We start from the raw sequence: 23,188 nt of genomic DNA, 5'->3' as shown, positions 1-23,188 counted from the left end.
GTTTTTCTACAGTCAGCAACATTGTCTGATGCAGCATGTGTGATGGAAACGGAGTTAATGAATGATTCAAAAGGAATTTGAATAAATGTTTGAGTGAAATAAGTCTGTAGGACGTGAGGGTAGAGCAGCAGCGTGGGAGTGAGTGGGATTATTTGTATCACAGCTGGCATGGATCGAACAGCTCTCTTCTGTCCCGTTAACTGTATAAAGATCAAACGGTAGCTAATGAAGGAAGTCAAGAAGGTAAAATCACAATGGCCCGAGGGCTCAGAGAGTGACAACTGGTCGTGGATTGACCTGAAGGTCACCACGCCTCGGCCAAGGGGAGGCTGTGAAGGAGAATCCTTCATGGTAACCTCACCTGGTAGTGGGGAAATACCTTGTTGGTATTACACTGCATTGCAATGCAGCTCTCCAGCCAACTCACCAACTTACAATCTACGTTAGTGACTTGTTCAAAGAGACAGAAAGTAATGTGCCTAAGTTTGCTAAAGATAGGAAGTTGGGTGGGATTGCATGCTGTGGGTAGGATACAAAGGAAGTTAGACCGGTGAAGTGAGTAAGCAGGAAGATGGCACATGCAGGCTCATGGAAGACGGACTGGCACTTGACCGGATGCAAAGGAGATTCACCAGGTTGATTCCAGAGTCGTGATGGTTGGCTTATGAGGAGAGTTTGAGTAGACTGGGGTCTATTACTTATTGGAATTTAGAAGAATGAGAGGAAATCTTATAGAAACATACAAAATAATGAAGGGAATAGAAAGGATAGAAGCAGGAATGTTGTTTCCACTGGTGGGTGAAAATAGAATTACGGGGCGTAGCCTCAAAATAAGGGGGAGCAGATTTAGGACTGAGTTGAGGAGAAACCTCTTCACTCAGAGGGTTGTGAATCTGTGGAATTGCCTTCCCAATGAAGCAGTTGAGGCTACCCTGTCGAATGTTTCTAAGGGAAAGGAAAATAGATTTTTAAACAGTAAAGCAATTAAGTGTTATGATGAGTGGGTATATAAGAGGAGCTGAATCCCTGAAAAGATCAGCCATGATCTTATTGAATGGCACAGCAGGCTTGATAGGCCAAATGGCCTACTCCTATTGCTTATGTTGTTATGTGTGTGGTATTCACTTTGGTAAGACGAGAAAAACAGCATATTTTTCTTAAATGTGAATGTAACTTATTGATCTTGATGTTCAGAACGAGTTGGCTATACCTGTCCCAGGTGCACAGAAAGTAAGCATGCAGCCAGTTTCGAAATCAAATGATATATTGGCCACTATGGACAAAACAATGGAGGCTACAAGAGGATAGGACTCTCTGAGGGGAGTATGCCTGGAACATTGTGCATTCCGGACGTGAATAAGGATCTAGTTGCGTTGGAGGTGGTACAGCGAAAGGTCAGTCCTTTCGATGGAAAGATTGTGCTGTGATGAGTGACTCAGTTAATTGGGTTTAGATTCTCAAACTCAAAGAATGAAACCCCATTTTCCAGCCTCAAAGTCTCAACATTGAATCCAATAATTTCAATAACTGGCTGCATTATTTCTGTTCTCCATTTTTCCTACTGTCTGCCTCCACCCAGACGTGAAACATTAACTTTGTTCTCTCCTTCACAGATGCTGCCAGACCTGTTGAGCTTTTCCAGCAACTTCTGTTTTGTTTTTCACACCTGAGTTAATCCCCTCCTTACACTTTTTTTCTTTCTGCATTATAAATAACCCTCTTCTCTTTTGTTCTTCTGCCTTCTTGTTCCTCCCCTGCCTCTTTCAAAATGAAAGAAAAAGAGACTATTTTCCAGCTTCCTTCAGTTCTGAAGAAAACTCAGAACATTCACGCTGTTCCTGTCTCCGAAGTCGCTGCCAGACCTGTGGAGATCCTCCAGCTTTCTCTGTGTTTGTTTCAGATCTCCAGAATCCACAGTATTTCGCTACTTTTATAGTCTCTGGGGTTTAAAAGGACAAGGGGTGGTCTCAGGGAAACTCACAAGATTCTGAGCTGGGCACTAAGAGGCTGCTTCCCATGCTCTGGGGCTGGGCAATCTATGACTTGGCTCTCACAGTTTCAGGATGATATCGGCGCCGCCTCTTGCTCCCCAGAGGAGCTCGAACAGTTCATCCACTTCACCAACACCTTCCACCCCAACCTTCAGTTCACCTGGGCCATCTCCAGCACATCCCTCACCTTCCTGGACCTCTCAGTCTCCATCTCAGGCAACCAGCTTGTAACTGATGTCCATTTCAAGCCCACCGACTCCCACAGCTACCTAGAATACACCTCCTCCCACCCACCCTCCTGCAAAAATTCCATCCCCTATTCCCAGTTCCTCCGCCTCCGCCGCATCTGCTCCCACGATGAGGCATTCCACTCCCGCACATCCCAGATGTCCAAGTTCTTTAAGAACCGCAACTTTCCCCCCACAGTGATCGAGAACGCCCATGACCGCGTCTCCCGCATTTCCCGCAACACATCCCTCACACCCCGCCCCCGCCACAACCGCCCAAAGAGGATCCCCCTCGTTCTCACACACCACCCCACCAACCTCCGGATACAAGGCATCATCCTCCGACACTTCTGCCATTTACAATCTGACCCCACCACCCAAGACATTTTTCCATCCCCACCCTTGTCTGCTTTCCGGAGAGACCACTCTCTCCGCAACTCCCTTGTTCGCTCCACACTGCCCTCCAACCCCACCACACCCGGCACCTTCCCCTGCAACCGCAGGAAATGCTACACTTGCCCCCACACCTCCTCCCTCACCCCTATCCCAGGGCCCAAGATGACTTTCCATATTAAGCAGAGGTTCACCTGCACATCTGCCAATGTGGTATACTGCATCCACTGTACCCGGTGCGGCTTCCTCTACATTGGGGAAACCAAGCGGAGGCTTGGAGACCGCTTTGCAGAACACCTCCGCTCAGTTCGCAACAAACAACTGCACCTCCCAGTCGCAAACCATTTCCACTCCCCCTCCCATTCTCTTGATGACATGTCCATCATGGGCCTCCTGCACTGCCACAATGATGCCACCCGAAGGTTGCAGGAACAGCAACTCATATTCCGCCTGGGAACCCTGCAGCCCAATGGTATCAATGTGGACTTCACCAGTTTCAAAATCTCCCCTTCCCCCACCGCATCCCAAAACCAGCCCAGTTCGTCCCCTCCCCCAACTGCACCACACAACCAGCCCAGCTCTTCCCCCCCACCCACTGCATCCCAAAACCAGTCCAACCTGTCTCTGCCTCCCTAACCGGTTCTTCCTCTCACCCATCCCTTCCTCCCACCCCAAGCCGCACCCCCATCTACCTACTAACCTCATCCCACCTCCTTGACCTGTCCGTCTTCCCTGGACTGACCTATCCCCTCCCTACCTCCCCAGCTATACTCTCTCCACCTATCTTCTTTACTCTCCATCTTCAGTCCGCCTCCCCCTCTCTCCCTATTTATTCCAGCTCCCTCTCCCCATCCCCCTCTCTGATGAAGGGTCTAGGCCCAAAACATCAGCTTTTGTGCTCCTGAGATGCTGCTAGGCCTGCTGTGTTCATCCAGCCTCACATTTTATTATCTTCACTGAAGGGGTTGTGATATTTGGGATTCTCTGCTGCGGAGAGTGGTGGACCCTCCAACATTGAGTATTTTTATGGGTCGGATGGATAGATGTTTGTCCAAACAAAGAATCAAGGAAGTAATGAATAGCTAAGGAAGTGGAACATAGAACGTGGAACAGTACAGCATTGTACAGGCCCTTTGGCCCACGATGTTCTGCCAAACTTTTACTCTAAAACTAAGGTCTATCTCACCTCCACCCCTACCTTATACTACCATCCATATGCCTATGTAATAGCTGCTTAAATGCCCCTAATGAGGCCAACTCCACTACCCTCTCCGGCAATGCATTCCACACCCCGACCACTCTCAGAGTAAAGATCCTATCTCTGATGTCTCCCCGATATCTACCGCCACTCACTTTAAAACTATGCCCCCTCGTAATAGTTACCTCCACCCTAAAGTGGAGTTGAGTCTGCATATCAGCCATGATTATATTGAATGCTAGAACACCATAAGTGGGCAAAATAGTTCACTGCAGCTCTTATTTGTATCATAATTGCTGTGTTGTACAGAACTTTAAACATTGCTAAAAAGAAGCAGAGGTTAACCAGTGAGCTAAGATTGACGGTGGACAGATCCAACTGCGTCTCCATGCTAACTGTGGCCTAACCAATCAGCAGCTTGTTTCCAGGCTGTGTAAATTAGTGTTCCCTTTCCAGGCCTGGTTCCTAGTATTCTTATCCTGGCGAATGGAAGCCTTGTGTTCCCTTGTGGTGATGTTTCTGGAGTGTCGCTGCTGGATTTCTGCTCAGCTTCCCGTGTGAATACGCTGATTGGTTCAGGCTCCCTTGCCCCGGTAGAAATGAATTGAATTGTTTTCTGGCCCAGTTAATGGGGTGTCTCCCTCAGCAGCCTGTGGAGACTTTCTGGTTCTCAGGAGACACCAGGCCACAGGCGGGCAGCGAAACCTCACAACCTTTCAAAATCTCATAACATTCAAGGCCTTGGGCCTAGCCTAGGCCAGTGGGACACGGTAGATTTAGAGTAGATTTTGTTAGTGAGGACTCAATGGGCTGCAGGGCCATGTCTCTACTCTACAGTTATAGCGCTGTGATCCTGCCTCCTTTCATTAGTCTCAATCCCAGTGCAAAATGGTGTGCGATTTGTCTGAGCTGGGTAAACATTCAGTGATTGTGTTAATGTCTCTGCTTAGGCTGGACCACAAATGCTGCTGTGTGGGACCAGGAGCCTAGTTCCATTCCAGTCTGTCATTTTTCACCCCTAGGAGAGCCTGGTTCTGAAAGGTCCTGCTGTGCACAGTTTAGCAACTGGATTGAAAAGTTATTACTGTCCCACATTAAAGAGAAAATCTAAGAACTTGTGTGCTTATGCATGTATGTGTGTCTGTGTAAGTGAGAGGGAGAGTGTGTATGTGTCTGTGTGTCTATGTATGTGTGTATGTCTCTGTGAGTGAGTGTGTCTGTGTGTTTATGTATATGTGTATGTCTCTGTGAGTGAGAGAGAGTGTGTGTGTGTGTGTGTGTGTATGTATGTCTCTGTGAGTGAGAGAGAGAGAGAGAGTGTGTGTGTGTGTGTGTGTGTGTGTGTGTGTGTGTGTGTGTGTTACTCAATGTCAGTGAAAGAGTGTATGTTTGTGTTTGTGTGAACTGAGACTGCAATTTATTTAAGCTATGGGGCAGGATTAGGCCATTCAGCCCATCGAAATCTGCTCCATCATTCAATCATGGTGGATATGCTCCTCACCCCTGTTTTCCTGCCTCCCTCCCATAACCCTTCAGCCCTTATCCATTAAAAATCTGTCTAACTCCTGCTTAAATTTACTCACTGTCCTACCAGCCACCGCACTTTGGGTAGCGAATGCCACAGATTCACAACTCTTTGGGAGATGTAGTTTCTCCTCAACTCTGTTTTAAATTTGCTACCCCTTATCCTGAGACTATGATCCCTTGTGCTAGAATGCACCACGAGAGGAAGCATCCCCTCCACCGTCTATCTTATCTATACCTTTTATCATCTTGAAAACCTCAATTGTTTCCACACTATAGGGAATCTAATCTAACCTAATCTTAATCTCTCCCTCATTCTTCTAAATTCCAGACAGTGTAGGCCTAAACTATTCAATCTCTCTTCATATGCCAAACCCTTAGTCTCAGGGATCAATCTAGTGAACCTCCTCTGACCTGCCTCCAGTGCCACTACATCCTTCCTCAAATAATGGGACCAAAACTGTGCATAATACTCCAGGCGCGGTCTCACCAATGCCTTGTATAGTTGCAACAATACTTCCTTAACGTTTATATTCTATTTCTTCAGCTATCAAAGCTAACATTCCGTTCACTTTCCTTAGGATGCTGGGTTTCTGTGACTCATGAACGAGGACACCCAGATCCCACTGCACCAGAGCACACTGAAGTTTCTCCCCCTTCAGATAGGAGCTCGCCTTCCTATTTTTCAGACCAAAATGCATGACCTCAGACTTATCCACATTAAACTCCATCTGTCGCATTTTGGCCCAGTCTCCTAACCAATCTATATCTATTTGTAATGTTCTTATTTCCTCATTGCAGCTTACCATCCTGCCTATTTCTGTGTCATTGTAAATTTGTCCATAGAGCCTTCTATCCCTGTATGTAGATTGTAAATTGCTGGGGCCCAAGGGCCAAACCCTGTGGCGCCCTACTAGTTACTTCTTGTTACCCAGAAAAAAAAAAACATTTTTCCCGACTCTGTCTTCTGTCCATCACCCAGACACCAAGCTAATGAATTACTCCAATCCCGTATGATCCAACCTTGTGAATTCACCTTTTGTGTAGCACCTTATCAAACACCTTCTGGAAGTCCAGATATATTACATCCACAGGATCTCCATTATCCAGTCTGCTTGTTACACCTTCCAAGAATTCTAGCATATTAATCAAATATGATTTGCCCTTCCGTTAATACCCTCGGATGTAGGCCATCAGGCCGGGGGACTTGTCTGCCCTCAACCCTAAGAGTTTGGTGAGTACCCTTTCCCTATCAATGTTGGTTGTTCTAAGTTTGACCCTTTCTGTTGCCTCTGGTGTGCTCGTTCCAATAGGAATGGCCCTATTATCCTCCTCCAGAAAAACTGAGGCAGAGATAACAAAGTGTGGAGCTGGATGAACACAACAGGCCAAGCAGCATCAGAGGAGCAGGAAAGCTGATGTTTCGGGCCAGCATTGATTTAGCTTCTGTGGCATTTCAGCGTTCCCCACTATTAATTCTCCAGTTTCATCTTCTAATAGGCCAACATTCATCTGATTGACTATCTTCCCTTTTATAAGCTGAATGAAGCTATCCTTTTTGATATTTTGTGCTAATTTTGTTTCATAATTTACCTTAGCCCTTTAGCACTTCTTTGTTTATGTTTGAAAACTTCCCAAATCCTCCAGCCTGCTACTGACCTTGCAATATGGTATGCCTTAGTTTTGGACTTTGTGATGTTCTTGACCTCCTTGTTTAGCCATGGATGTTTTTATACACCACCCCCCCCCCCCCCCCGCCGCCCCTTACTATCTTTCTTCCTCACTGGGATATAATTTAGTTGTGAAGAATTGAGGAGCTCCTTAAGCCACCACTGCTCGTCCACTGCCTTCCGTTTCAGCCTTCCTGTGCCGTCTACTCAGACCAAATCTGCCCCCATGCCTTTGTTTAATTTCGGAACGTGACTGCACTTTCTCACCCCCAAACTGAATTCTGAATTCCATCATATTATGGTCACTACTCCTGAGGGGATCTTTACCTAACAAGTCATCAATTCGTCTCTCCTCATCACACAATACCAAATCCAGAGCAGCCTGCTTAACAAGGTATGGAGCTGGATGAACACAGCAGTCCAAGCAGCATCACAGGATGTGCCCATCCAGCTCTGCACTTTGTTATCTCGGATTCTCCAGCATCTGCAGCTCCCATTATCCCAGAGTAGCCTGCTCCCTGGTTGGTTCCGCAACACACTGCTCCAAGAAGCAATCTCTAGTACATGCGATGAACTCTACCCCCAGGCTACCCTTGCCAATTTGATTCTCTCAATCTATGTGCATGTTAAAGTCACCCATGATTATTATTATAGCTTTCTTGTATTTCTCTAATATTTTACTGTGCCCCACTGCGGAACTACTGTTTGGGACCCTGCAGGTTACTTCTTCTCTTTGCTATTTCTTACTTCCACCCAGACTGATTCTACATCTTGATCTCCTGGGTTTATGTCATTTGTCATTACAGCACTGATCCTTTCCTTCGCCAGCAAACCTACACCCCACCCCCTTTTCCTATCCCTCTGAAATTCCGAGTTTCCCTTGGATATTCAGTTCCCAGACCTGGTCTACCTGTAACCATGTCTCAGTAATCGCTACCAAGTTGTACCCCTTTTGTTTATATTTGTGCCGTTAACTCATTGTTTTCATTTCAAACGCTTTGTGCATTTAGATACAAAGCTTTTAGACTTGTCCTGCTGGTAAATTTCCGTACTCTTCCATAAATCCTCGGCACTTAAAGACAATCACCTGCTCTGCCCCCACCTTTATTGTCTGGTAACCATCCATCACATCGCTAACCTGCACTGTTACCCCCTCCTTTAATTTGGGTTTTTATAATTTCCCCTACAACTGAGCCTCCCCACACCCCCTCCCTCAATTTAGTTTCAAGCCCTTTGCACAGCCCTAGTTACTCAGTTCGTTGGAATTCTGGTCCCAGCAGGGTTCGGATGAAGATTGTCCCATCAGAACAGGTCCCATTTTCCCCAGTCCTGGTGCCAATGTCCCATGAATTTGAACCCATTTCTCCCACATCAAACTTTAAGCCACGTGTTTACCTTTTTAATCTTATTGACTCTGTGTCAATTAGCTTATCGCTCAGGTAGTAATCCGGAGATTATTCCCTTTATGGTTCTGCTTTGTAACTTAGCTCCGAGCAGTCCATACTCCCTCAGCAGAGCCTCTGTCCTTGTTTCATTATGCCATTGATACCTTGGTGAACCATGGCAACTGGATCCTTATCCCCTCCCCCTCCCCTACTCTAAGTTCCTCTGCAGCCCAGAAAAGAGATTCCGAACCCAAGCACCAGGTCAACGCCACAGTATTCGGAACTCTCAGTCCTGGTCACGGAGATCAGTGTCTACGCCCCTCTTTAAGGACAAAGTTAATTGTTCACGAATCAGTTGAGGGAGTTGGGTTATTTTGGGAGTTTTGTGTTGGTTGGTGCATTATTCTGTGACATTCCATGATGGAGAGTGTGATTCCAGAAGGTAATTCTCTGACAGACCTCTCTGTGAGTCACGTGACCTGTCCCATGTAGTTTGTATCGAGGAGAGTGAGTTGGAAGTCACCAAAGTCCCAGTAAAACAGAGTTCAGTCTCTCCTCCAGAACCTCCTCCTCCTCCAGAACCTCCTCCGCCTCCAGAACGACTTCCTCCTCCAGAACCACCACCTCCAGAATCTCCTCCTCCTCCAGAACCATTCCTCCTCCAGTACCACTTCCTCCTCCAGAACCACTTCCTCCTCCAGAACCACTTACTCCTCCAGAATCTCCTCCTCCAGAACCTCCTCCTCCAGAACCTCCTCCTCCAGAACCTCCTCCTCCTCCAGAACCATTCCTCCTCCAGTACCACTTCCTCCTCCAGAACCACTTCCTCCTCCAGAACCACTTCCTCCTCCAGAATCTCCTCCTCCAGAACCACCTCCTCCAGAACCACTCCCTCCACCAGAAACTCCTCCTCGAGAACCTTCTCCTCCTCCAGAACCACTTCCTCCTCCAGAACCTCCTCCTCCCCCAGAACCACATCCTCCTCCAGAATCTCCTCCTCTTCCAGAACTACCTCTTCCTCCAGACCCACCTCCTCCTCCAGAACCTCCTCCTCCAGAACCACCTCCTCCTCCAGAACCACTTCTTCCTCCAGAACCTCCTCCGCCTCCAGAGCCTCCTCCTCCTCCAGCACCTCTTCCTCCTCCAGAACCACCTCCTCCTCCAGACCCACCTCCTCCTCCAGACCCACCTCCTCCTCCAGAACCTCCTCCGCCTCCAGAGCCTCCTCCTCCTCCAGCACCTCTTCCTCCTCCAGAACCACCTCCTCCTCCAGAACCACTTCCTCCTCCAGCACCTCCTCCTCTTCCAGCACCTCTTCCTCCTCCAGAACCACTTTCTCCTCCAGAACCACCACCTTCTCCAGAACCATTCCTCCTCCAGTACCACTTCCTCCTCCAGAACCACCTCCTCCTCCAGATCCTCTTCCTCCACCAGACCATGCTCCTACACCTGAGCCTCCTCCTCCTCCAGAATCTCCTCCTCCTCCAGAATCTCCTCCTCAACCAGAACCTCCTCCTCCTCCAGAGCCACATCCTCCTCCAGCACCTCCTCCTCCACCTGAACCACTCCTCTTCCAGAACCACTTCCTCCTCCAGAACCACCTCCTCCTCCAGATCCTCTTCCTCCACCAGAACCTCCTCCTCCTCCAGAGCCACATCCTCCTCCAGCACCTCCTCCTCCTCCAGAGCCACATCCTCCTCCAGCACCTCCTCCTCCACCTGAACCACTCCTCTTCCAGAACCACTTCCTCCTCCAGAACCACCTCCTCCAGAACCTCCTCCTCCACCAGAATCTCCTCCTCCTCCAGAACCACGTCCTCCACCAGAACCACTTTCTCCTCCAGATCCTCTTCCTCCACCAGACCCTGCTCCTACACCTGAGCCTCCTCCTCCTCCAGAATCGCACCTCTTTCTCCTTCAGAACCACATCCTCCTCCAGCACCTCCTCCACCTCCAGAACCACTTCCTCCTCCAGAACCACCTCCTCCAGAACCTCCTCCTCCACCAGAATCTCCTCCTCCTCCAGAACCACGTCCTCCACCAGAACCACTTTCTCCTCCAGAACCATTCCTCCTCCAGTACCACTTCCTCCTCCAGATCCTCTTCCTCCACCAGACCCTGCTCCTACACCTGAGCCTCCTCCTCCTCCAGAATCTCCTCCTCCTCCAGAATCTCCTCCTCAACCAGAACCACCTCCTCCTCCAGAGCCACATCCTCCTCCAGCACCTCCTCCTCCACCTGAACCACTCCTCTTCCAGAACCACTTTCTTCTCCAGAACCACCTCCTCCTCCAGATCCTCTTCCTCCACCAGAACCTCCTCCTCCTCCAGAACCACCTCCTCCTCCAGAACCACATCCTCCTCCAGCACCTCCTCCTCTTCCAGAACCACCTCCTCTTCTAGAACCACCTCCTCCTCCAGAACCACCTCCTCATCCAGCACCACCTCCTCCTCCAGAACTACTTCCTCCACCAGAACCACCTCCTCCAGAACCTCCTCCTCCACCAGAATCTCCTCCTCCTCCAGAACCACTTCCTCCACCAGAACCACTTTCTCCTCCTCCAGAACCACATCCTTCAGAGCATCCTCCTCCTCCAGAATCTCCTCCTCTACCAGAACCACCACCTCCTTCAGAACCTCCTCCTCCACCAGAATCTCCTCCTCCTCCAGAACCACTTCCTCCACCAGAACCACCTTCTCCTCCTCCAGAACCACCTCCTTCAGAGCATCCTCCTCCTCCAGAATCTCCTCCTCTACCAGAACCACCACCTCCTTCAGAACCACCTCCTCCACAAGAACCTCCTCCTCCTCCAGAACCTTCTCCTTCTCCTCCAGAATCTCATCCTCCTCCAGAACCTTGCCCTCCTTCTGAAAAACCACCTCCTCCAGACCCTGTTAGAGTGAAGGGTAGGGCTGGTAAGATTAAGGAACAATGGTTGAATAAAGATATTGAGGTTCTAGTTAAGAATAAAAGAGCATTTTTTTAGATACTAACAACTTAGTTCAATTGAATCTCTTAATCAATATAAAGAGTGCGGGGCATTCTTAAGAGAGGAATCAGGAAGGCACAGAGAGGATCTGAAATAGCATGGGCAGATAAGGTTAAGGAGCAAGAGGGCAACTAGAGAGAGGGTTGGCCCTCTTCTAGATCAAGGAGATCATCTTTGTTTTGAACCCCAGGTGTGGGCGGGATATTAACTGAATATTTTGTGTCAGTTTTTACTGTGGAGAAAGAAATATAGCCTAGAGAATGTAGAGAAATAAACTGTGATGTTTTAAAATCATTACAGAAGAGGAAGTTTGGGAGGTCTTGGAGAATGTAAAGGGGGATAAATCTCCAGGACCTGATCTAATGTATCCTCGAACGTTGTGGTATGTAAGGGAGGAAATTGCAAGTCACCTCGCAGAAATATTTGCTTCATCTATATCTATGGGTAAGGTGCCTGATGACTGGAGAGTGGCTAATGTCGTACCTTTGTTTAAGAAAGGTTGTAAGGAGAAACTGGGGAACTATAGGGCTGTGCGTCTGATGTTGGTTATGGGTAAATTGTTGGAGGTGATTATAAAATATAGGATTTATGGACATTGAGAGAATCAGAAATTGATTAGGATAGTCAGCATGGTTTAGTACGAGGAAAATTGTATCTCATAATCTTGACTGAGTTCTTTGTGGAAGTTAGCAGAAAGGTTGATGATGGCAGAGCATTAGTTGTTGTTTATCTGGATATTAATAAAGCCTTTGACAAGATTCCACATGGTGGTCTAATTAGTAAAGTTAGGTGACAGGGGATTCAGGGTGAGCTTACCAATTGAATACATTACTGGCTTAACAGCAAGAGACAGAGAGTGGTGGTGGAGGGTTGCTTTTTGGACTGGAGGTCTGTGACCAGCGGTGTTCCACAGGAGTCAGTCTGCGTCCTCTTTTGTTTGTTATTTATATAAATGATTTGGATGAGAACATAGGAGGCATGGTTAGTAAGTTTGCAGATGGTGCCAAAATTGATGGCTAGATAAACAGTGAAGAAGGTTATCTAAGCTTACAAAGGGCACTTGATCAAATGGGGCAATGAGTTGGAGAATGACACATGGAGTTAAATCTAGATAAATGCGAGGTATTGTACTTCAGTGCAACAAACAAGGGTAGGGCTTGTACAGTAAATGGTAGGGCCTTGGGCAGTGACGTAGAACAGAGGGACCTAGGGGTGCAGATACATAATACTTTAAAGTTTGCATCACATGTAGACAGGCTGGTTAAGAAGGCATTTAGCATGCTTGCCTTCATTGCTCAAACCTTTGAGTATAGGAGTTGAGACGTTATGTTGAGGTTGTACAAGACATTGATGAGGCCTCTTCTGGAATATTGTGTCCAGTTCTGGTCATCCAGTTATAGGAAGGACATTTTTAAGCTGGAGAGGGTTCAGAAGAGATTTAGCAGGATGTTGCTGGGTATGGAAAGTTTGAGTTATAAGGAAAGGTTGAGACATTTTTCACTGGACCGTAGAATTTTGAGTGCTGACCTGATAGAAGTTTATAAAATAGTGAGAAGTATGGGTAGAGTTGGCTTTTCCCGAAGGTGAGGAATTTCACAACTAGGGGGCACATATTTAAGGTGAGAGGAGAGATTAAAAAAGAAATGAGGGTCAAATTTTTTTGCAGAGAGGGTGATTCGCATGTGGAATGAACTTGCTAAAGAAGTGGTGGATGTGGCTACAATGTTTAGAGGACATTTGAATAAATTCATGAATAGGTAAGGTTTGGAGAGATATGGGCCAGGCTTAGTTTGGGATTATGTTCAGTATGGACTGGTTGGACCAAAGAGTCTGTTTCCGTTCTGTTTGGCTCTATGACTCCTCCTGAACCACCATCCCCTCCTCCAGAACCTCCTCCTCCTTCTCCTCCAGAACCTCCTCCTCCTTCTCTTCCAGAACCTCCTCTTCCAGAGCCTCCTGCTCCACCAGAATGTTTCCGCCTCCCACAGAACTTTCTTTTCCTCCAGAATCACCTCCCCTTCGAGAACCCTCCCCGACCCCACTTCCAGGATCTCTGCATTCCTCCAGTTCCATCTTCTTGATTGGCCATGATTTAGATCACTTCACCATTGGTGGGAGTGCTCTCAGATTCTTATCATGACCTCTCATGGCTGCTGGGAGGGGAGGGAAGGGGAATCGGCTGTATGCAGCAAGTGCTAGGTAGTGGGGGATTAGCTGTGGGAGCTAGATGATGAAGGAGGAAATTTGGAGGCACGCTGGAAGGTTCCCAAGCTGACAATGGCTAACTCCATGAGGAATAGCTCATACAGAATTTTCCAAAAAGTCTTCACATTTCTTCAGTGAAGGACTCCTCCCCAGTGTTGTTGATGGGGTCTTCGACTGTAAGCATTCCATTTCATCCACTTTCCTTCCCCCCGCTACTTTCCAGGCAATGGGGCAGGTGCAAGGACTTTGTCATTGACAAATGGTCACTCCTCCACAGATCAATCAGCTACTTGTTGCTGTACAAATCTCCCTTCACAAACAGACCCTGGCCTGTAAGACCATAAGACATAGGCGTGGATGTAAGGCCATTCGGCCCATCAAGTCCACTCCGCCATTTAAATCATGGCTGATGGGCATTTCAACTCCACTTCCCTGCACTCTCCCCGTAGCCCTTGTTCCTTTTGAGATCAAGAATTTGTCGATCTCTGCCTTGTAGGCATCTAACGTCCCGGCATCCACTGCGCTCTGTGGCAATGAATTCCACAGGCCCACCACTCTCTGGCTGAAGAAATGTCATCTCATTTCAGTTTTAAATTTACCCCCTCTAATTTTAAGGCTGTGCCCACGGGTCCTAGTCTCCCTGCCTAACAGAAACAACTTCCCAGTGTCCACCCCTTCTAAACCATACATTATCTTGTAAGTTTCTATTAGATCTCCCCTCAACCTTCTGAACTCTAATCAGTACAATCCCAGGATCCTTAGCCGTTCATCATACGCTAAACCTGCCATTCCAGGGATCCTCCGTGTGAACCTCTGCTGGACATGCTCCAGGGCTAGTATGTCCTTGCTGAGGTGTGGGGCCCAAAATTGGACACAGTATTCTAAATGGGGGCCTAACTAGAGCCTTATAAAGCCTCAGAAGCACATCGCTGCTTTTATATTCCAACCCTCTTGAGATAAACAACAACATTACATTCACTTTCTTAATTACGGACTCTACCTGCAAGTTAACCTTTAGAGAATTCTGGACCAACATTCCCAGATCCCTTTATACTTCTGCTTTACGAATTTTCTCACCGTTTAGAAAATAGTCCAAGCCTGTATTCTTTTTTCCAAAGTGCAAAACCTCACATTTACTCACGTTGAATTTCATCAGCCATTTCCTGGGCCACTCTCCTAAACTGTCTAAATCTTTCTGCAGCTTCCCCACCTCCTCAGTACTACCTGCCTGTCCACCTATCTTCATATCATCGGCAAACTTCACCAGAATGCCCCTGGTCCCTTCACCCAGATCATTAATATATAAGGTGAACAGCTGCGGCCCCTCTTCAAAGAATTCGAACAGGTTTGTCAGGCATGACCTCCCCTTACTGAATCCATGACGACTTGTTCTAACCTGACCCTGCACTTCCAGGAATTTAGAAATCTCATCCTTAATGATGGATTCTAGAATTTTACCAGCTACCGAGGTTAGGCTAATCGGCCTATAATTTTCCATCTTTTATCTTGATCCTTTCTTAAACAGGGGGTTACAACAGCAATTTTCCAATCGTCTGGGACTTTCCCTGATTCCAGTGACTTTTGAAAGATCACGACCAAAGCCTCCGCTATTTCCTCAGCCACCAGTCCCAGCCTGTCTACAGTAACCTCGCCCACAGCTTGATCAAGCAGCTGTGGAAACAATACTGACAATGAGGGTCAGACAACATCCGTCCAAAATATGCCATCATCCTTTCCCCAATCTTTGATTTTCCCATTTCAATCCATAATCAAAAATTCAGAAAAATAAAAACATTCAGTTGTGAGTGAATGATCTGACCCTCCGGCAGAGCAATTTACTCAGTTCACTCCCAGATATTCCCTCCGAGCCCCTGCAAAACCTTTTCTCATCACATAATGAACAATTGCATCTTGAAGCCACTCGCGTGACCCTGCCTCCCCCCACCCCCCACACTCAGGCAGTACACTCCCCTACCCACCCGCCCGAATCTGCCTCCCCCACACTCAGACAGTACACTCCCCTACCCATCCGCCCGAACCTGCCTCCCCCACACTCTCAGGCAGTACACTCCCCTACACACTCGCCCGAACCTGCCTCCCCCACACTCTCAGGCAGTACACTCCCCTACCCACTCGCCCGAACCTGCCTCCCCCACACTCTCAGACAGTACACTCCCCTACCCACTCGCGTGACCCTGCCATCCCACACTCTCAGACAGTACACTCCCCTACCCACCCGCCCGAACCTGCCTCCCCCACACTCTCAGGCAGTACACTCCCCTACCCACCCGCCCGAACCTGCCTCCCCCACACTCTCAGGCAGTACACTCCCCTACCCACCCGCCCGAACCTGCCTCCCCCACACTCTCAGGCAGTACACTCCCCTACCCACCCACCCGAACCTGCCTCCCCCACACTCTCAGACAGTACACTCCCCTACCCACTCACCCGAACCTGCCTCCCCCACACTCTCAGACAGTACACTCCCCTACCCACTCGCGTGAACCTGCCTCCCCCACACTCTCAGGCAGTACACTCCCCTACCCACTCACCCGAACCTGCCTCCTCCACACTCTCAGACAGTACACTCCCCTACCCACTCGCGTGATCCTTCCTCCCCCACACTCTCAGGCAGTACACTCCCCTACCCACCCGCCCGAACCTGCCTCCCCCCACTCTCAGACAGTACACTCCCCTACCCACTTGCGTGACCCTGCCAGCCCACACTCTCAGACAGTACACTCCCCTACCCACTCGCGTGACCCTGCCACCCCACACTCTCAGACAGTACACTCCCCTACCCACCCGCCCGAACCTGCCTCCCCCACACTCTCAGACAGTTCACTCCCCTACCCACTCGCCCGAACCTGCCTCCCCCACACTCTCAGTCAGTACACTCCCCTACCCACCCGCCCGAACCTGCCTCCCCCACACTCTCAGTCAGTACACTCCCCTACCCACTCGCGTGAACCTGCCACCCCACACTCTCAGACAGTACACTCCAAACCCTAACCAGTTGGTACAGGGTAAATACTTCACTGAGTGATGTTGTGCATTGTTCTCGCTGTCATCCAGCCCCCCGTTTTTCACCACTGGCTGCAGTTTCCCCCAGTGTCATGAGTCCCTTCTGATCCATTCTCACCTCTCCTTCCTTCATTTCTCCAAGTCTCAGTCTCTCTGCGCTTATCAGCCATTGGACCGTCATTCCTGCAGGGAAAAATGCCAAACATCACAGCATATATTCCAGAAGGAACGACCTCTCCCTGAACTCTCACCATGCCTTTTAAATGCTGAAACTGTACCAGCCTCCACCACTTCCTCTGGCAGCTCGTTCTGTACACACACCACCTTCTGTGAGGAAAAACTGGCCCTTAGGTCCCTTTTAAATGTTTCCCTTCTCACCTTAATCCTATGTCGTCTAGATTTGGACTCCACTACCCTGGGGATAAAGACCTGGCTAATCGCAGCAGGCCAAGCAGCATCTTTGGAGCACAAAAGCAGACGATTCCGCCCTAGATCCTTCATCAAAAAGGGGTCTAGGCCTGAAACGTCAGCTTTCCTAATCCTAAAATGCTGCTTGGCCTGCTGTGTTCATCCAGCTATCCACCTTGTTATCTCAGATTCTCCAGCATCGCAAGTTCCCATTATCTCTTGGCTAATCACCCTATCCATGCTCCTTGTGATTTTATAAACCTCTATAAGATCACCCCTCAGCCTCTGATTCTCCAGAAAAAATAGCCCCAGCCTATTCAGCCTCTCCCTGCAGCTCAAACCGTCCAACCCTGGCAACATCCTTGTAAATCTTTTCGGAACGTTTTCTAGTTTCACAACATCCTTCCTATAGCAGGGAGACCAGAACTGAATGCAGTATTCCAAAAGTGGCCCTAACCAATGTCCTGTACAGTTTCAACGTGGTCTCCCAACTGTACTGAGGGAACGCCATGCTGTCGGAGGGTCAGTGCTGAGGGAGTACCTCACTGCTGGAGGGTCAGTACTGAGGGAGCGCCGCACTGTCGGAGGGTCAGTGCTGAGGGAGTGGGCACTGTCGGAGTGTCAGTGCTGAGGGAGTGGGCACTGTCGGAGGGTCAGTGCTGAGGGAGTGCCGCACTGTCGGAGGGTCAGTGCTGAGGGAGTGCCGCACTGCTGGAGGGTCAGTGCTGAGGGAGTGCCGCACTGTCGAAGGGTCAGTGCTGAGGGAGTGCCGCACTGTTGGAGGGTCAGTGCTGAGGGAGTGCCGCATTGTCGGAGGGTCAGTGCTGAGGGAGTGGACACTGTCGGAGGGTCAGTGCTGAGGGAGTGGGCACTGTTGGAGGGTCAGTGCTGAGGGAGTGCCGCACTGTCGGATGGTCAGTGCTGAGGGAGTGCTGCACTGTCGGAGGGTCAGTGCTGAGGGAGTGCCGCACTGTCGGAGGGTCAGTGCTGAGGGAGCGCCGCACTGTTGGAGAGTCAGTGCTGAGTTTCATATAAATGCAAATTCTCTCTTTCGGTTCACTAGGGAGAATTTGAGGAAAAAGCTGGTGCCGCCCAATTCCTCCATGAACAGTGTTTGTTCGAGGCGGGATGCCCACTTCTGTGCTGTTTGTAATGATTTTGCTTCGGGTTATCACTACGGCGTGTGGTCCTGTGAGGGATGCAAAGCATTCTTCAAGAGAAGCATCCAAGGTAAGGAGCCACCCACTGCTGATTCTGTGATGCATTTGTTCAGGCTGAAAGTGTTACTAAAGGTGAAGGTGATGGTCCTGTGCAGAGGAGATGTAAGGGGTGTGCCATTCGTGACTGTCACCGGCCTGAGAGAGGGGTGAGTTGAAGGATTTTTGACCATCCTCCTCTGTTCAGGAACCAACACAGCTCGTTAGATTTTTAACATTTAATTTCCCCTTTTTATAGAAGACCCTCGTTAAACCATTCTCCTCCCTCACACACCCCATTTTCTCCCTAACAAATCCCTTCGTCACCCTCAAACACCCTCTCAGTCGCAAAGCCCCATCCTGTCCCTCGCAAACCTCTTTCTCTCCCTCGCAAAACCCTTCCCCTCACTCACAAACCCCATCCCCTCATTCACAAACCCCATCCTCTCCCTCACAAACCCCTTCCCCCCCTCACAAATCCCTTTCCCTTCCTCACAAATCCCTTCCCCTTCCTCGCAAATCCCATCCCCTCCCTCACAAATCCCTTCCCCTCCCTCACAAACCCCTTCCCCCCTCACAAATCCCTTCCCCTCCCTCACAAATCCCTTCCCCTTCCTCGCAAACCCCATCCCCTCCCTCACAAACCCCTTCCCCCCCTCACAAATCCCTTCTCCTTCCTCGCAAACCCCATCCCCTCCCTCACAAATCCCTTCCCCTTTCTCGCAAACCCCATCCCCTCCCTCGCAAACCCCTTCCCCTTACAAAGCGCTTCCCCTCCCTTGCAAATCCCTTAGCCTTCCTCGTAAATCCCTTACCCTCACTCACAAACCCCATCCCCTCCCTCGCAAACACCTTTCTTGAGATCTGTTGTGTGTTAGATTAGGCGTTAGATAAGGAAATGTATCTTTGGACTTTAATGGTGAGTCCGATTCCATCCATTTACTCACGCAACGGTCTCCTTTGTGCAAGGGCTGACTGGAGAAACGATGGAGAGAAACACATCAAGTTACATGAAGTAGAGATAATGAGAACTGCAGATGCTGGAGAATCCAAGATAACAAAGTGTGAAGCTGGATGAACACAGCAGGCCCAGCAGCATCTCAGGAGCGAGGAGCTACTTGGCCCGCTGTGTTCGTCCAGTTTCACAATTTGTTATCTAAGTTACATGAAGTATGCAGTCCAGAATTAGGCCATTCGGCCCAACCAGTCCCTGCCAGTATTTGTGCTTCACTCCCATCTCTCATAAGATCAAGAATAGGCCATTCAGCCCCTGGAACCACAACAAAGTTGCTGAAAAGCTCAGCAGGTCTGGCAGCAACTGTGGAGGAGAAAACAGAGTTAACGTTTCGGGCCTGGTGACCCTTCCTCCGTACTGATGGTAGCTGGGGAAATGTTGGTCTTTATGTAGAAAATAGGGAGGATGGGTGGGGTAGGGAGTAAACGATAGGATAGAGCCCGAAGAGACAGAAAGACAGTTGGATAGCAGCTCCTTTGTCTGTCCGACTGTCTTTCTCTCTCTTTGGGCTCTATCCTATCGTTTACTCCCTACCCCCACCCATCCTCCCTATTTTCTACATGTTAACTGACGTTTTCCCATTATAGTGTATAATAGAATAGTGTAGGTTAGATGGGCTTGAGATCGGTATGACAGGTCAGCACAACATCGAGGGCCGAAGGGCTTGTACTGTGCTGTCATGTTCTATGTTCTATGTTCATTCGATGAGATGATGGCTGATCTCCATATGCCTGCCTTTGGGCCATATCCCTTAAAACGTTTGATTATCAGAAAAATTTATCTATCTCAGATTTAGAACTAACAACTGACCCAGCATCTAAATACCCCCTCAATTAGTTCCTCCCACACCCTCTTGACCATCTTTGCCTTGAACAGCACATAGAACGTGGATCAGGACAGCACAGTACAGGCCCTTCGGCCCACAATGTTGTGCCGAACTTTTACCCTAATTCTAAGGTCTATCTAACCCCCACCCCAACCTTACACTATCATCCATATGCCTATCTAATAGCTGCTTAAATGCCCCTAATGAGGCTGACTCCACTACCCTCTCCGGCAATGCATTCCACGCCCCAAACACACTCTGAGTAAAGAACCTACCTCCGATGTCTCCCCAATATCTACCTCCACTCACTTTAAAACTATGCCCCCTCATAATAGCTACCCCCACCCTAGGAAAATGTCTCTGGTTGTCCACTCTATCTATACCTCTGATCATTTTGTGCACTTCTTTCAAAACACCTCTCACCTTTCGTTGTTCTAAAGAGAAAAGCCCTAGCTCTCTCAACCTTTCCTCATAAGACCTTCCCTCCTTTCCAGGAAACATCCTGGTAAATCTCCTCTGCACCTTTTCCAACGCTTCCACATCTTTCCTGTAATGAGGTGACCAGAATTGGACACAATACTCCAGATGTGGCCGAACCAGGCTTTTGTACAGCTGGAGCATAACTTCACAGCTCTTAAACTCAATCTCTCTATTAATGAAAGCTAACACACCATACGCCTTCTTAACAACTCTATCCACCTGGGTGGCAGCTTTCAGGGAACTGTGGACATGAACCCCAAGATCCCTCTACTCCACACTGCCAAGAATCTTTCCATTAACCCTGTATTCTGCTTTCAAGTTTGTCCTTCCAAAATGAATCACCTCACACTTTTCAGGGCTAATTTCCATCTGCCACTTCTCAGCCCAGCTCTGCATCCTATCAATGTCCCTTTGTAACCCAGAACAACCCCCCGCACTGCACACAACGCGACCCACCTTTATATCGTCTGCGCACTTACTAACCCACCCTTCCACTCCTACATCCAAACCATTTACAAAAATCACAAATAGAAGAGAACCCAGAACAGATCCTTGTGGTACACCACTCGTAACTGAGTACCATGTTGAATATTTTCTATCCACTACCACCCTTTGTCTTCTAAGGGTCAGTCAATTCTGAATGCAATCTGCCACATTTCCCCCTTTCCCATGCCTCCTTACTTTCTGCATGAGACTACCATGGGGAACCTTATCAAATGCCTTACTTAAATCCATGTATACCACATCCACTGCTCTACCTTCATCCATGTGTTTGGTCAGCTCTTCAAAGAATTCAATAAGGTTTGTGAGACATGAACACAGCCGCATCTCAGGAACACAAAAGCTGATGTTTCGAGCCTAGACCCTTCAGCAGAAAAGGATTCCAGATGTTTATTGAATTCAAATTCCACCATTTGCCGTGGCAGGATTTGAACTCAGGGCCCCAGAGCATTACCTGGGTCTCTGGGTTAATAGTCCAGTGATAATACCACGAGGCCATCGCCTCCCTATGTCTCTAGGTTAGAATCCAGTGGCAGTATTACCATTTTGCTGAACAATGATTTGGAGGCGCCGGCGTTGGACTGGGGTGGATCAGGTCAGAAATTCTGCAACACTAGGTTACAGCCCAACAGGTTTATTTGAAGTCACAAGTGTTTCAGAGCTCTGCTCCTTCATCAGGTGAAGTCAAGTGGAAGGGTTAAGCTTCGAAAGCTTGTGTTTTCAAATAAACCTGTTGGACTATTCCCTGGCCTCATGAGATTTCTGATTTTCTGAATGATGACTTTGATAATTTTCTGCGTACATTCAGGGAGCACGCACTCCCAGGCTGACATGTGAGCTCCACGTTCCCATTGGACCTTGAAATGCAGTGATAAAGACTGAAGGCTCTGCCACCAGCTCAGGGCTGATGTTGGAGCCATCTTCATATCCACTGGTGAATGAATCCATTTGAAGAAATTGTGGAGTGAACGTGCAGGGGAAAGACAGAGACATCAGTTTAAAATGAAATTTCCTCACAGGTGCTGGCTGGGCCCAGCATTTATTACCTGTCCCTAGTTGCCCCTTGAGAAGGTGGGGGTGAGCTGCATTCTTGAACCGCTGCAGTCCATGTGCTGTAGTTTGACCCACAATGCCCTTAGGGAGGGAATTCCAGGATTTTGAGCTAGCAACAGTGTAGAAATGGCGATATATTTCCAAGTCAGGATGGGGAGCGGCTTGGAAGGGAACTTGCAGGGGGTGGTGTTCCCATATATCTGCTGCCCTTGTCCTGTTGTCAAGTGATTTGAGAGAGGGCCACAGTGACAGACACTTCAGTTCCTGCACTGATGGACCAGAGATCGTCAACAAAGTCTGATAGAAACCAGAGGCAACACCAATTTGAGAGAGAAAAACCACAGGATTTATCCGTGACCTTGCAAAAATTATACAACTGCAAATCTAAACTCAAAAATAGATCTTTTTTTCCCAATAGAGATTAAATTTAGTTCAACATCTTCCAGAATTAGGTGCACACTTAATATCCTAATCCTCACTGGGGCAGAGAGAGGATTACAACCAGCTCAATGATTTAATTGTGAACCATAAATAGCTTGTCCAAACAGGATCAGCTAAGTACCTGAGACTGACATTCACAAAGTAAGCTTCAATAGATTGGCCACTAATGCTTCATTCAAATAAATCAAATCATGACTGTTTTATTGGGTGATACTGACACAAAAGCACTGAGGTTTAGCAAAATGTTCTGGTAAAAATCTTCCCTCCACTTGGTTACTGTGATCCACTTGGTTGCTGTGATCCACTTGGCCACTCTTCAAACTATTTTTCTGGAGAGCCCTCGTTTAGAATATCTGCAGTTTCCAATCTTGTCTGCTGTCTATTCTCTACTATCAGTTTTTATTTGTTGTCAGTAGCTTTCTGACTGTCTGCTGCCTGTATTTTTTATTCTGCTGCCTGTAGCCCTCTGCCTGTGTCTGTAGTCGGCAGTTTATAGTTTGCTTTCAAAAGCCCATACTCTGCGGCCTGTTAGCTGCTCCTGCCTGTAGTTAGCTGCCAGAAGCCTGTACTCTGTTACCTGTTGCTATCTGCCTGTCAGCGGATTGTAATTGTGAACTGCTCTCTGCTGGTTTCTGTTACAAAAAGAGATCATAAAAATGTAAA

At 48.4% G+C, this 23,188-nt stretch overlaps 1 protein-coding gene across 2 annotated transcripts in view; it reads left to right on the top strand.

Annotated features, from left to right (window-relative positions):
• esr2a (estrogen receptor 2a) overlaps positions 1–23,188 on the top strand; it is a 159,178-nt gene that overhangs the window by 64,963 nt on the left and 71,027 nt on the right. For both annotated transcript variants that reach the window (XM_059648914.1, XM_059648915.1), the window contains exon 3: positions 18,077–18,243. In XM_059648914.1, coding sequence (XP_059504897.1) covers positions 18,077–18,243 — 167 coding nt within the window. The remainder of the gene's footprint in view (positions 1–18,076; positions 18,244–23,188) is intronic.

This window comes from Stegostoma tigrinum, chromosome 10 (assembly GCF_030684315.1).
Source record: "Stegostoma tigrinum isolate sSteTig4 chromosome 10, sSteTig4.hap1, whole genome shotgun sequence".
NCBI lineage: Eukaryota > Metazoa > Chordata > Chondrichthyes > Orectolobiformes > Stegostomatidae > Stegostoma > Stegostoma tigrinum.
The sequence above is the reverse complement of the archived record's forward strand: the minus strand, read 5'-3'. Positions and strand labels throughout refer to the sequence as shown.